Raw genomic sequence first — 15565 nt, 5'->3', positions numbered from 1 at the left:
AAGCAACACTATAGGTCCGAACTCAAAGTTGGAAGACTTGTGTTGTACTTTAGTCCTGTCCCGAGCTCATGGCTAGAGCATAAGGAGTATGTGGTAAAATGTTACCAAACAATGCAGAGCATTAGTCTTATCAAACCTCATATTAACCACTTCTCTTTCTCCATTATCTTTCTTTCTTTTACTGTTTATTTCACTTTATTTAATTTTTGTCCCCTTTATTTTTCTTGGCCAACTGAAATAAGGAGAAATGTTGGGCCAAAGTTTGCTCTTGGGCAGTCATTCGCAACTCCCACTATTTTAGCTCTGAATCTTGCAATCAGATGTGGCAGCATGGGTTCCATCTCCCATATGGGATGCTAACAGATCTGATTGCAGAGTTGGGTCCTTAAATTCAAATGCATCTTAGGGCAAAAATTGGCATATTTGAGTTTTAAGTGTGAAGAAGTGCTGGTGCTCAGATTGTGTTCTCTTTGAGGACTTCTGGAACTTTCTAAATAGGGTAGCCTTCACAAGTTTTTAAAGTGCCTATGAGTAGGTCACCATTTGGGGAATATAATTTAACTAATATCAGAGGGATCCAAAACCTTTGGAAATATGGGATTTTGGGTAAGCAGGAGAGCGACATATGATAAAACCACTGTTTCCATGCTGGCCTATAATTTATAAAAATGTACCTTTATTATTGTTCAGTTGATTCAGGCTGTGTGGAAAAAATTATAGCAGATTGCACTGTTTAAAAACCTGCTTTAATAGACCCAGTAACACTTTGATTAAGTTCCAAACCAGTAGATACAAAAGCATAGCAAATGTTCTTGGAATTCCTTCCCAGATAAATGATACTGGTGATACAGTAAATTGGTATTATTAGTTTTATGTTTATAAGTATAATTATGGACAATGATTTACTCTTGAAACTAGCTGTTTCCTTACTGTATGGTCTTTTATGTTGTACAGAGGAATTTGAAAAAAACTCTCCCACAGGCAGCAGAAATATAAGAGAGGAAGGGTTCATGTTCTTTGTGGAACAGAAATCCTCAGGACATATGCTGGAATAGGGGAAATGGTTCGATTTTATTCAGAATTGCTGACTGGGGGGAAAATTACACCCCAAAACTAATGGGTTTGCATTTTCTTTTAGGAGCGTCTCCTGATGAGTCTTTTGCCCAGGAACGTTGCCATGGAAATGAAGGAAGATTTCCTGAAGCCACCCGAAAGGATTTTTCACAAGATTTACATTCAGAGACATGACAATGTTAGGTAGGAGTGACACCAGCTCACGAAATAATGTAAAGCAGATAACATGTAGTGCAAATAGAGTGACACACAGTGACTTTGAGATCTTACAGCACAAGAAAGCAAGCCCAATGGAGATGCGTTGTGTTGGTTTGGGGGAGGTTGGGATGGCTGAGTGGTAACATGCCTATAGAGACTGTGGATAACAATTTTGAGTTGATAAATAATTTAGAATAATTATGCTAGGAGGAGCCAAAATTTATATGACCTAGTAGTCATCTGATACAGTCTGTTATATTTGTGGTGGATACGAATATTTATTTTGCATGATAGTGACAGACTGTATTTCCCTACAAACAGGAAGCATTGGTTGTTTGTGCAATAGCTCATTTATCCAGACAATGGGAAGGAAGTAAATGTTGGTGCAGTGCATCCATTTGTCATCCTAGGAAAATGTATATCTGTCCCCATTACTTGATCATTCAGCCTCACAGATGATTGACTGAGGGCCTGTTTCTGCCACCCTTCTTGTGTTAAGTAGCATGCTGTTCCATGAGCACTCCCTCTGAAATCAATTGTTGTTATCTCAGTCTTGCTATTCTTCTCAATCCCACTCCCACCCTTCTCCTCTCGAATGACCTGGTCCTGCTAGTGCTCAGGAATACAGTGCCTTCCATTCCACAAAGAGTCTTTTTTTTTTTTTCTTACTACTGCAAAGCCCTGGTTAAATGATCCAATAGTTCAAGTTCTTTATCTACTAATGGTGTTCTTAGCAGAAACTTGTATTATAAAAACTGAAAACATTTTTAAAAACACTGCTTTCCACCATTAGTGCTCTTTGTTTTCATTTGCTTCTAATATTCAGCTTGGATAATGAAAACAGAGAAATTACTTTCACTGAAATTTGCACTCAGTTTCTAGTCAGTTTCACTTTGTTTCCTCTGAACAAGCGCAGTGCTGCAGGGTTTGGGTTTACCTCAGAAAAATATTTGGTTTCCAAACACTTCTGCAGGAAAGTCCAAATAAAAAAACCTTTTTACTAGGGTCAGGAAGTTAACATTTATAGTGTTACCAACATTCATGATTTTAGTGCAGGTCTCATGGTAGATTTTTTTTTTAAAGCCTCAGTTCCTGGAATCCTGTGATTACATGAGAATCTCAGCATTTCCTTTTTATTTTTAAATGAGTTTCTAACCCTCAAAGTTTCAGAGAAAAACTTGAAAATGTGACCCAAGTGCCTCCTACAGGCTCAGAAATCAAAAGGCAGGTAAGATTTAAGCCAGTCTCATTATTTTTGGGGGGTCCTGGCTCATGATTTTTGAATGCTTAGGGTTGGTAATACTGCATTTATATTGATCTTAGATTTCGCAAAACCCAAATTGAGAGTTTCAAAAATAGGTGCCTATAACTAGGCATCTAGGATGAGATTTTCAAAGGTCCTAAGCGATTTAGGAGCACAAGTCCCATTCAAAGTCAATGGGACTTGGTCTCTTAAGTCACTTATACACATTTTGAAAATTCCTCCCTTAAAAAAGAACTACCTACTTTTGAAAATCAGGCCATTTCTTTAGGTACAAGAATGGATTTAGGAACCTAATTTTAGGTCCCTATTTTTTTACAAATCTTGCCTCCTATCTTTATTTGTTGTGCCTAGCACTAAAATGCCACCCTCCCCATCATCTTTGCAACTCATACTAGTTTCAAGATGGCCTACAAATGATAAAGTAGTAAGGATGGGAGGTTGGAGAACTGATTTGAAGAAAAAACCTTCTAAGCCAGATAGATTGTATCACATTCCTATGCTGTGACTGTGACAGAGTCAAAGGAGACATTCTCTTCCTCAGACATACCATCAGCAAGTCCTTGTCCAACAGAACCAGTCGTGTTGGGCTCTGTAGTGAGACCTTTTTATCTTACTCTTTTAAAGAGTTGAGTTTCTCTATCTACAAGCTTTCAATCTACTTTGCTGCAACAATCTACCCAAGCTGAGTGAGTGACACTTGGAATCAGTGTCACCGGGATGTTTTCAATGCAGTACCATCTTGGGTGGATTTTGTACAATTTTGTTCAGTGAAATCTTCCATGTTGAGGTAATTACAGCCAGTTAGCTGGCAGGTGGACCTGCACTTCTTGGCTTGTAATGTTGATCAAGAAAGCTTGGGGCTAATTATTGAGACCTATTAATGCTTTCCTTGGTGAAAGGGTAATGATTGTCATAACAGGTCATCACCGGGGATTGAATTTGGGACCTCCAGTGCTTAAGAAATGTGAGTCTCTATCAGACTATCCTTTGTAGAGCATTCACTAGGGAGGGATGCATCATATTCACTAAATAGTGAGTTATTAAAGCGTGGTGCCAGCTACCAGTCTCTACCCGAATGTTTTCAGGGAAGGTTATTGAGAAAGTGAAGTGAGGACAGTACATGTCACATCTTGAGCTCTTGGGTGTCCTGGACCCCCTCTTCTGGATTTGGCCACCATTGTGGAGCAAGCTGGAAATGTTAACAAATGTTTCTCTTAGCTTATTCCAAAACATTTTTCCAGCATGTTTCTCAGTGAGTTTTGTCTCTCTTTATTCTCATCTGTTCACAGATGAATCTCTCCAGCTGTAAATCACTTCAAGCTTCCTTCTTAATACTGTAGGGGTTTATTCTCACTCGGCAGTTCAAAGCATTAAACTCCCCTTAACATGAATGGAAGCCGTGTGTGCAGAGTGGGGGCGAGATTAAAACTTTAAACTACATTTGCTTTTAACTTGATGCTGCTCCATAAACCTCAATGGATCACATTTAAACCTTTCATCCTGTCAAAGAACAAGCTACCTTCTTCCTTAAGTCTGACACCATTATATTCTTAAATTGCGACTGTAGTGGTATCAGTAAATCCTGCCCGCCCAGAAACTTGCAAGCATTTTGGCAATTTCAGTAATTTTGTAGTGATTTATTTTCCAAGTGATGATCCTAAAATAAAATTAATACATTTTAGATGAGAAATTTTAAAAGCTTACTGAAAGGAATTTTCACTTGGTCTTACAGGTGCAATAAATCTGTCATTAATAATCGTATCAACTAAATAATAATTTACACCTGTAGGATCCAGCACATTGCATTCAAGGATGTCACAAACATTAAGCCATGAGCATAAAATAATTAAGGTCTTAACACTTCTGTGAGTAAAAAGGATAAATAAAGTCTTGTTTTAACGATGAAATAGCCTGAGGCAGAGAGATTAAGTGTCTTCATTTAGCCAGGTGTAGGGCTAGTTATAATACCCAGGAATCTTGACTCACCTTCTCTCATAGGCAAACTCCACAGAGGAGGTTAGACTGGACAGGAAGACAAAGTCACAAGCTCTTGCCTAGGGGGAAAAAAATCAAGGTAAACTCCTTGGGAAGGAGCCGTTGTTATGACTATTATATGTGAAGTGCCACCAGTAATGAGACGGAGATTGTAAGGTTGACACTCTTATCACCCTTTTAACTTCAGTCACATAAATGGAGTTACTCCAGTGTAAGAAAGAGCAGAATCAGGCTCTTGTTCATGCAATGCTGTGCTAACTGTTGGTGCTAAATAAATTACCTTAGAATGTTAGTATTAATTATGATTTAAAGTGTTCTTTGGTCCTTATCAGTGCTGCATTTCTTTCCCTATCATTATCCATCTTTTTACAGATTTTTTCTTTGAAGACAACTTAGTTTCTGCCTATATCACTGTAGCTATATCATTCTGAATTTAAATGGTTAAATGGGTTCTCAAATAATTACTTACAGCCTTTGTTTTTTCCATCATACTCACAGCCACAGCAGTGACAAGCTATTCTTGCTTGCTTTCTTATAACTGAAGTACATGGCTGTTTATAGCATAGTATCTTTTTATATTATTTACAGTTAAAAAAACAGTATGTTAAGAAAGGCTTTTCATTTTTTGCCTCTATCATGTAAAGCCATAAAGAGCATGAAAACTTTGGGTTTGAGCTCTGTTACCTATCAAAAGAGAAGGATCAATGAACCCAAAATTGACCACAGACTTAGAAGCCAAATAATTGCACAAGAAAATATTATGTTATGGTAGGCTTCTGTGTGTGTATTTATATGTGTGGGTGGGGGGAAGAAATCTTTCCAAGGCAAAGTTTCACTATATCTAGGATGTGGACCGAGGTACATAAAAATCATGATTAAAAACAGAAAACATTGATCTTTGGAAGCTTTCCAGGGAAGAGGTCAAATGGACTTTTCATAATCTGATGGGAGTCAATATTGTGCAGATGAAAACTGTACTCTTCTGGGTAGCTTTGTTTCCTCTTCCTACACGTTGTGTGTAGTAATTAGTGATTATCTAATGGATGGACCTTGACCTCAGAGAGACAACAATTGTTGTGTCAGTTATCAAGAAAGCAGCAGAACGGTTTGCTTGCTTGCTTATGTTTTGTTTTTAATGGGGCTGTTCGATGTAACAATAGGAACAGATGCAAATGCCATGGGTTACCTGAAAAAAAAGTTCTTCATAGAATAAATGGATGAAAGCAGAAAAGAAAGATGTGGTTACATTTGCTTGTCTGACATGATCACGGCATCAAGAAAGATGTGGAAAAGGCATTGGAGGGGGGATAGTCTTGAAAAGCAGATTTAGAATGGCACAAAGAGGGTGGATCAGGGCAGAAGATCAGTCTTTGCCTTAGTTTTCTGTAAAATGGGGATAATACTTTCTCCCACTTTTTGTCTGCTTTATCTATTTAAATCATACACTCTTCAGGGCAGAAACCATCTCCTACTATATATATATATATATATATATATATATATATATATATATATATATATATATATATATATAATACATATGTACAGTGCCTAACACAATGGGACTCCAATCTTGGTTGGAGTTGCTAGGTGCTGCTTATAAGACTAATAAAAATAACATAATCATCTCATGTGCACACTTTATATGGGGCTCCAGAGAATCTGCCTATTCATCTACTTAGCAATTAGCTTTTCCCACTCATAATCAGGTGCTAATAGAGATATTTTAATATATGCAGCTTACAGAAATGTGGCCAGTTTAGAATGTAAACAGACAAGTACTCACTCTGCTCTGTGAATCAGATTCCTCAAGATATAAATGGATAATGAGCATTCAAGCTACTACGAATTTTCTAGTCTCTACTATGGTAGTTTAGTTTAGCCTAATTTTAACAATACACTAAATGCAGGCAACAATATAGAATGAAATTGAAAATATTGATCTCTTACAAACTGAGCACCTGATCCAAAGCCCATTGATGTCAGTAGAAACCTTATCATTGTCTTCAGCAGGCTTTGGGTCAGACCCTATAGGTTCTTTGGACATTTACTTGTGAAAGTAGTCCCACTGAAAATCTCTGGGATTATTCCTGTAAATGCTTGCCACCAGGTAAGAGTTGGACATTCAAGGCCTAAATAGAGGCTACTATTCTTAAGAAACAGTACATGTCTTAGAGTAATAGTGGCATCTTCAGTCCCAAGAAAGATCAGACCAGAAATACCAGTCTCATTAAAAATCAGATGTTTATGAAATGTCAAGATGAGTTTAAAAATGCCCTTAATTTACGCTGTAGCGAGGTTTCAAAGCTTGTGTTATGTGATCCTCCTGAGGCAGATGGTTCGTTGGGAACTGATTTTAAGGAAATTTCTAAAAAAATAAGGAATACATTTTCCTCCTTTCATGATTTCACTCCAACAACCCCATGTTCTTTTTGTGAGCGCCTAGTTCATAATTCACACAGCCTACTGTAGATCTTAGTGACTTAGAATGTGTCTACATTGGAGGTGTGATTCCCAGCTCATTCCCATAGACATACTCATGCCAGCTGTGCTCCAGCTACCGTGCTAAAAATAGCAGCATAGCCTGGCTAGCAGGGGTGGCAGCTCAGACTAGCTCATGGAATACGTACCCACCCAGAGCCCCTGGGTACATACTTGGGTAGCTAGACCAACTTTCTGCCTGTGCTATCCTGATAACGCTGCTATTTTTAGAGCTAGCACAGGTTCCTCTACTCAAGTTATGAATCACACCTCCCAGCTCAAATGTAGATGTACCCGTAGAAACAGTTTTATTTATCAAACTGTTATAGATTCCGTCCTGTGACAGTATGTTATACTAGAAAATTGTTCTTATTGTATGTTGACTGAAGGTGACCTAAAGGCTCAGTTAGCAATCCTTACTCACATGGCTGAGCACTTACTTATGTGAGTAGTTCCAATGAAGTCCATAGGACTCTTTATGTGAATAAAGTGTATGCATGAACACTGTTAAAAAGTGAACATTCGCCATCTGTAGAATTTAAATTTGCTATGGTATTTGCAGTGTTTTCCTTCCCAAACCGAGGATGCTATATAAATAATGGGATATAGCAGTGAACCGTAGCAGCCTAGATCTGCTATGCTATGCAGCAGAATTTGGAGGCACACTTTTAGCAGATGTTGGAACCCAGCAGAAAGCTGCTGAAGGTCTGCTGACTCATTGTGGCAGGTGCAGCTCGTTAATGCCATCAAGGCTATAAGGGCGGTGGGAGGGAGCTAAGGCAGAGAAGATCCTCAAGGGATGGATTAGGCATTATTTCTGAGGGAACAATAAAGCCAAACCACAGGCAGGGAGTGAGTTTGGATGCTAATTCAGGGTCAGTGTGCTCTGTTGAGGACCAGGTAGGACCATACTGGTTGCATTACAAATAATTAGAAGGTTACAACATAGCTCTAGTGTATTATTTTCTTGTAATTACTCTATTTAACAACTTTATAAATCCTGTGGCTACACAAAGCATATAATCCTCTCATATTCTTACTATAGGGATGAATTTCTCCTCCTCCTTTCAATGTCCCTTCCATTCCAACAAATGGGGAAGGACATCATGAAAAGCAATGTGTTTATCCCACAAAATGGAATTACTATTATTTATTACTTGTATTACTGTAGCACATATGAGCCCCAGTCATGGATCAGGACCAAGTGATTTACAAACACAGAACAAAAACATGGTCTGTGCCCCAAGCAGCTTACAACCAAAATATAATACTAAAGATAACGGATGGATACTGACGGATGGGGAGTACATGGAATCAATGAAACATCTTGCTGACCAGTACTAACCTATATGGTGTTAAATATTTTTGAACTGGAAAATGAGTCTTCGTTCCACTTTTGTGTGTGTTAAATACTTTTTTTTTTCATAAATAGAAGATAGGGCCTAAATGCACCCCACTCTTTGCACAACAACAAACCATTTAATGAGCGAGGCTGCAATACAGCAGAGGCCTGGGATTTGGAAGACCCCTACTTCATTCATTGCATACTGTCTGTTCTCTGTGCTGAGGACTCAGTTTTGCTATCACTTGTTCAGAATAAATCCATGCCTAAATAATAAATAATATGACTTATAGAATGAATAAGATGACTTACAGAATAAATCTATGGCTTGCTGTAGGTTTTCACTGTGGTAATGGAATATAATTTAATCCAACGTAAGACACAGATTCACAGGACCTCTGTCTTATTCAGTGTGTGTTGTCCAAGCTATACATGGAATGAGGCAGGTATCCTGCAGTTATTTGAAATAATATAATTAGACTGTATTGTTGTGCATATGCACAAGAGGGCAGAGTTAATTTTGAGTCCAATTTTGACTTGACATTTTCACTGCCTTTTTACTCAAAACAGCCATTTTTGAACATTGTACATTTGTAATAAAGACTTGTGATTAATATTCAGCTGTGTATAATTGGAACATTACAATTAAAATGTTCAAGAACTTACAGTTATTAAAAACAAACAAAACCCCTAAACCTTAAATGGAAATGACCATAAGGTAAGATAACATATATCAAGATTTTGTTAACTTTAAAAAATGTCTACATTCAATTAACAGTATTGATATATAGAAATTCGCCTTTCAGATTTCACAAACAAATGTAACAATATACACTTCAGAACTCTCTTAACACACAACTATTTATATATTTTACATAGTTAGTTATGCATACACTAGTGATGTATGAAATGAAAGTGTTTGCAAGTATGTGTTGTGGGTCACTTTATACATCCCCAATTTGGCCTGTTGCTAATAAATGAAAACCCTATGGACCAAATGGTGAAGTAGAAGGATCAACATATGTGCCAAATAAATGTTCCTTTTAAATGAATGTATTTGTTGTATAACTCATTGTGTCAATTCTGTAAAATAACCCTCCTTTAAGCAAACAGCTAATAAATGAGCACCTTTACTGTAGACCATGGTTAAATAATGAAGAGCTCTAGATGTAATACCTGTTCTTAACAGTAACTGTAGGTCACCTACTATATTTAACATTTAAGTATTTGAGCATTTACATTCTTTCCATTAAAATATTGGGCAGTCTATAGTGTGTGTGTGTGTGTGTGTGTGTTCACCCCGAGTGCCGATTTGAAAATTTCTTGATTAGCAAATACTTGAGTTTTACTGTCTTATATGTTTTGAAAGATTTAAAGAAGTTTCCAGATTTGAAAAACAAACCACCATAAAATTCTAAAGCTACCATTTTCTAAAATAGTAGCCACTAATTTTGGGTGCCCAGTATGAGGCATCTCATGAGACGTTTGGCTGTCTCATGTTGAGCAGCCAAAAACAGTGACCACTGCTGAAAATTTGGCTGAAGCCAGGAATAGGAAAACGCATAGAGCAATACATCAGACATAAACAGAAAAACTCATCATATGCTTATATAGATCCTGGGAACTTCTGGCGTGACAGAGAAACCAAATAGAATTTCTAATTGAATAGTAATATTTCATGAAAGAAAATACCAGTGATGTCTACTTGAATAGAATTGAAGTCTGACAGCTCGCTGGTATATTGGATTGTAACAGTCCTTGCTTTTTACCTTTTGGATAGCTGAATTCCCGTGTGTGTTTGGGTCAATTTCTAGAAATCTTTAATGCACATCTGAGTGTATTTCAAAAACTTCAGGGAATTTAGTATGATGATTTGGCACTGGCTGACTGATTTCATGAAAGACAGATCCAGGTCTATCAAGCAATGATGTTGTAGGTCCAAAATGAAGTACATTGGCAGAGCTTTGGGGGTAAATCTGAAGAGCACTTATTGGCACTACCATATTTATTTATATTCTATTTAAGTCTTTCACTGTGCCATCTCCATGGTGTCTCATGGTCATGACACTGTAGTCACAAGGCACCAGAGATTAATCTATCCATACATATTTTATATTTAAAAAATCTTTACTATGATGATAAAAAACATGTATGATGTAAATGATCAAATTCTGGAGTGTAGTATGTTTAAACAATGCTCTAACAAAGCATGTTCTAGGAAGTGAAGAGGAGTTGCTCTAAGGATATGCATGACAGCACATACATGAGCTTCTAGACCTGTATTGAGGTTTGGAGCTGTTGAAATTTAGAAGGTTCAGTGTTTTGTTGGGCTAGGTTACCAAGGTTGAGGAGGTGAAAAGGATTTTGGGGGCAGAAGTTATTTTAGCAATTGCATGGAATCAAATGAGGTATTGGGAGGATTTGTGGCAGCGGGGTGACTTATGTGCCTTTGATAAAGGGCTGGGTTGGGAATTGAGAAGGTTATATTTTCCCTTTCTTGGGTTTTCAGGTGAGGGATCAGATTTGGTGACCTTGTCTGGAAGCAAGAATGGGGGACTGGTTAGGTTTGTGTTTCTTGCATCTGTTACATTAATTGGGAGGGAAGGAGTTGCAATTGTAAGAATGGAGAATTGTTTTGGAGGAGGGAGATTTGTGCTGGGTTATCTTAAATTGCTGTCCTCAAGATGTATTAAGTCATACAAGCACATCTAGAGCATATGGGTAGGTGGCATTTTTATAAACCTAAATAAATAATTATTTGATGTTATTTAGGCTGGGTACTGCTTGTAAGTAGATCCATAGCATTTCCACAGCTGCCACAGGGCCTGGGCCAGCAGGTGAGTAAATCTAAATAATTAATACTTCTGTAGTCGCTTCCATTCAAGGATCTACTTAGGTATTTATATGGCCCCTTTCAACGCAGTATCTGAGTAACTCCCAAATACGTTTAGATTTATCCTCTCAACATCGCTATGAGGTTTGGAAGTGTAATTAAGGCAGAGGGGGCAGTTGGGCATGCAAGTCAATGGGATTTGGGTGCTTAACTCCCTAAGGATGTTTTGAAAATTCCAGCCTAAGTGATTTGCCCAGGGTTTTACAGTCTGTGGCAAAGCAGGAATTGAACCCAGATCTCTTGAGTCCTGATCCATAGCCTTAATTCCTCAGAGTGTTTTGTAAGCATTAATCAGTTGAGCCTCACAGTACTTTCTGTAAATTAGCCCCATTTCTCATGTAGGCAAACTGAAACACAGAAAGGTTATACAATTTAGAAGTTAAGCGAGGAAGGATGGTCGAGTGGTTAGGGTGCTAGCCTAGGACTTAGGAGCTCCAGGTTAAATTCCCTGTTCTGCCATAGATTTCCTTTCTAATGTGGGGCAAGACACTTCAGCCTCTCTGTGGCTCAGTTCCCATCTGTAAAATGAAGATAATAGTACTGTCCTACCTCTCAGGGGTGTTGAGGCACTCAGACCCCCTACAGTGATGGGGAGGGGAGCGATATAAGTACCTAAGACAAAACTTGCTTTTGGTTCCAGGAAGCCTGTGGCAGAGCGAGGATCAGAACACAGATTCCCCTGACTCCTAGTTCTGTGCTTTAAATGCAAGATGATCCTGAATCTTTGATATTTGTGCTCTGCATAGCACTTTAATGGTGGCAATCCTCGTTTGTCTGGGTTTGTGTTCTGGGTTGCACTCAGTGCATAGAAGAAGATAATTAGAATAAGAAGGTGTGTTTTGCACTAATGTTTCCATGTTTCCTTCCTTCTCTTTACAGCATTTTGTTTGCAGACATTGTGGGGTTCACTAGTTTGGCATCACAGTGCACTGCTCAAGAGCTGGTGAAGCTTCTGAATGAACTCTTTGGCAAGTTTGATGAATTAGCTACAGTAAGCATGTCATTCTCTTTTTTTTTTCTTTTCTTTCCCTATTTAATTTAATTGCTTTTTGAATAATGATGTCTTGGGTGGATTACATATGTTAGAGACATTAAATAGATTGATTGCTAGCCCCATTTCCACTGTGAGGCCCATAAATCATGAGTTTCTAAAGTTTCTTTTCATTGATTTATATTTATATTTTTGAGATAAAGCAATCCATTTAAATGGTAAGAAAAGAAACTGCAGTTGCTATTTTTAAAATACTTTCCCCAGTGCTCTTGACTGGACTTATTTACAATTAATGGAGGTAACTATTAAAAATGTAATTTTTTTACCATTCATAGAAAAGAAATAGTATAGTGGAAGATGTGAATATTGAATGTATAGTATAAATCTATTATGTGTTGGTGACAAGAGTTCAGAGCCTCAGTTCAGTTCCTCGCTGACAGTTGCCCATGTCACAGAAACTGTGATGGCTCATCAAACAGGCTATTATGGATGTAATAGATGTATTCTGATTACAAGTATTTATTATCTAGTCACAGCACCCACAGAGTAGTAGATGCCTTATGGAATAAAAAGACAGACACATTCCTTGCCCATAAGATCTGATATTCTAATAGTACAAAGACATAGCAGTCGAGAAATACAAACAGTTGGTGGGGAAGTTGGAGGATGTGTGGTTGCAGATGACCAAATAAGTTCACATGGTTGTTTGTGTGTGACACCCATGTCCTGTTCCAAATTATGTTCTATATTATGTTCAAAATGTTTCTTCCACAAATGTCCTTTTTAATATATAGTGGTCCCTTAATCAAGACTCTCCATTCCTTCCCACAAGGCGCTCACCATCTAAAAACATCCTCCCATGCACTGTGCTCTCTCACCATCCTACCATCTCCTCTCCTGACTCCACACAGCAACCCAGAGTGTGTCCTTCTGCACCTCCCAGGGATTAGCCTCCCTTAATTTCCTCAGTACACATCCCCTGTCCCTGTATATAACTCTTATGTCAAGCTTTGAGACAGATGAGCAGTTTCCATCCCCCCCCCCCCCATTCCTTTGCCAAACTGTCTGCTGATAAGATAGCTGGCAGTGTCTCCTGGGTGGGAGGAAGTCTCCTGCTGTATGCGATACCGGAGGGTGGGGACGGTGTGGTGACCTACGGGCCCTCCTTTTCTCTCAGTTGTCTATGGGAATGGGACTTCTACATGAGGTGATCAGGGCCAAACTGTAAAATGTCAGTTTCCTTCTGTGTCACAGGAGTCCAGAAACTGTGAAAGAAGACCATGACAGAACCTTCTCTCCCATCCTTAAAGTCCCCCCACCCAATGGTGTTCAGGCCCAAAGAGGTGCACTGGCTGGGCTGCAGCCTCCCTGCCCCATTGCTGCAGCACCCTCCATCCCTCTGTACAGCGGCAATTTCTGGGCTTCTCAATTCCTTGTCCTGCAAGTGGAGTAGCTACAGTTTCTGCTGATGTCATGTTTGTTCCCAGGGATCTGGCTCCACCTCGGGAGATGTTCTTCCTTCTTTAGCCTGTATGATTGGGGGGCAGGGCTGCTAGTGTCCCTTAAGCCCCATCCCATATGTGTTAGCTGTTTCTGTAGGGGCTGCCTGTAGCGTAACAAAAGTGAGGGAGAAATTCACTTTTCCTTTTAGATCAAAGTAGCCTAAAAACTTGCCTCATGTAGCCACAGAAGCTTTTATAATTATCTTTAAAAATTATTCAACCTCAGAGCTGCATTTAGGGATGCCAGATGCACCAAACACTAGCATGGGCAGAGCTGATTAGACTGATGGCCTACGGGATGGATGCCAAGTGACAATGGATTTAGGTGGGAAGCTTTGCATAATTTCTAAATACCAGCACAGCTCCATGAATGTCAACCCTGTGTGACAATAAATAAGCATTTGGGCCATTCCCGATGCCCTTTATGCTTGAGTGTTTTTCATAATTAAAAAAAAAATCACCAATCGCAATGGGGAAAAGTTCATTGTAATCAATGGAAGTCTTTGGATCAGGCCTTAGGTCCTAGCTCTCGACCTCAAGATGACGTCTGCATTTTCTTTGTTAAGGAACTAATAAGAACAAATATTTTAAAATAAAAAAAAAAATTCAAACTCCAGGAATTCAGTGAAACTTATTCTTATTATTTTATTTATAAAATGTGCCTACAGCATTGGTGTCCCTGGCATTTGGCCAGATAGGGTATCTCTGTATTGGATGCATTCTGATTGAGCAGTGGTGTGTGTATATATATGGTGTGAGTTAGCCTGTCTTTCTCTGGATTTTAATAAGGGTGCTTGCATTTCCTCTGATTGCTATGACTTCCATAAGAAGAATCTATTGCACATTGTGTGCTATAGAGGGGAGATCAGAATGAGGATAATGCCTGTGTCAGGAGACAAAGAGGAGCCTAGTAGTAAGATCATACAAGGACACCTTGGGAGGACCTGAAACTGCCCTTTTGTAGGGCATGTGCATTGAATATATGATTATCATGGGAAAGGGATTGTCCCTGACACCAGTTCTCTTTTCCCTGTTCTGAGATCTCACCATCTTGTCTTGCTCCATTTCATCTTGTTGACACTTTATCTCCTGCAGATGTAGCTCCTACCTATTCTCTGTTGTATATCATTCATTTCTTGCACTGCATTTCTTGTCTGGGATGCCTTTCCCAGTGGCAGGACGCCCTCCTGAGGAGTAATGTAGCGAAAGCATGGACACCCTTTGAGAAACCAGATGACAAAGTAGATTAATCCTCTGAAGTTTTCAATGTGCCATAGAGGTCCAGCCAGAAGACTCAGAGAATTCTTTAATGAAGACCATGAGAGCCAGACATGATTTAAGTGAGCAAGATCTCTTGCAATTCCTTCCAACAGCATGAGGAGACACTAAAGTGTTTCTCAGCATTAGAGTAGGATTCTTGTCAGTGGTTCACAATTATTCCTACACATCTATTCGTTCTTCTCACTTTCTTTCCCAGAACTCAAAGATGCAAGTGTTTGATACCCCAAACAGAGAGAATGGCACAGAAGGCGATCTATCTAAGGTACTTAGGTGCAGAATCTGAGCAGCTCACAATCTTTAATGCATTTATCGTCATCCCTGTGAGGTATCCCCATTCTACAAATGGGGAACTGAGCCATAGAGAGAGACTCACTTTTTCAAGGTCACACAGGAAGCCTGTGGCAGAACAGAGAATTGGACCTAGGTCTCCTGAACCTCAAGCTCATGTCCTAACCACTGGATCATCGTTCCTCTTCTAGGGAGGGTCATCAAAGTCTTGTTTCTGCTTTGGCTGCATTTATGCTATAACAGAAAGCTATCTAAT

General features: G+C 38.9%; 1 protein-coding gene across 1 annotated transcript in view; it reads left to right on the top strand.

Moving 5' to 3' along the window:
- ADCY1 (adenylate cyclase 1) overlaps nucleotides 1-15565 on the top strand; it is a 222668-nt gene that overhangs the window by 101902 nt on the left and 105201 nt on the right. Inside the window, exons 3-4 of the mRNA XM_054020915.1 lie at nucleotides 1139-1257; nucleotides 12127-12238. Of these exons, the coding sequence (XP_053876890.1) occupies nucleotides 1139-1257; nucleotides 12127-12238 (231 nt within the window). The remainder of the gene's footprint in view (nucleotides 1-1138; nucleotides 1258-12126; nucleotides 12239-15565) is intronic.

This window comes from Malaclemys terrapin, chromosome 2, assembly GCF_027887155.1.
Source record: "Malaclemys terrapin pileata isolate rMalTer1 chromosome 2, rMalTer1.hap1, whole genome shotgun sequence".
NCBI classification, from domain to species: domain Eukaryota; kingdom Metazoa; phylum Chordata; order Testudines; family Emydidae; genus Malaclemys; species Malaclemys terrapin.
The sequence above is the reverse complement of the archived record's forward strand: the minus strand, read 5'-3'. Positions and strand labels throughout refer to the sequence as shown.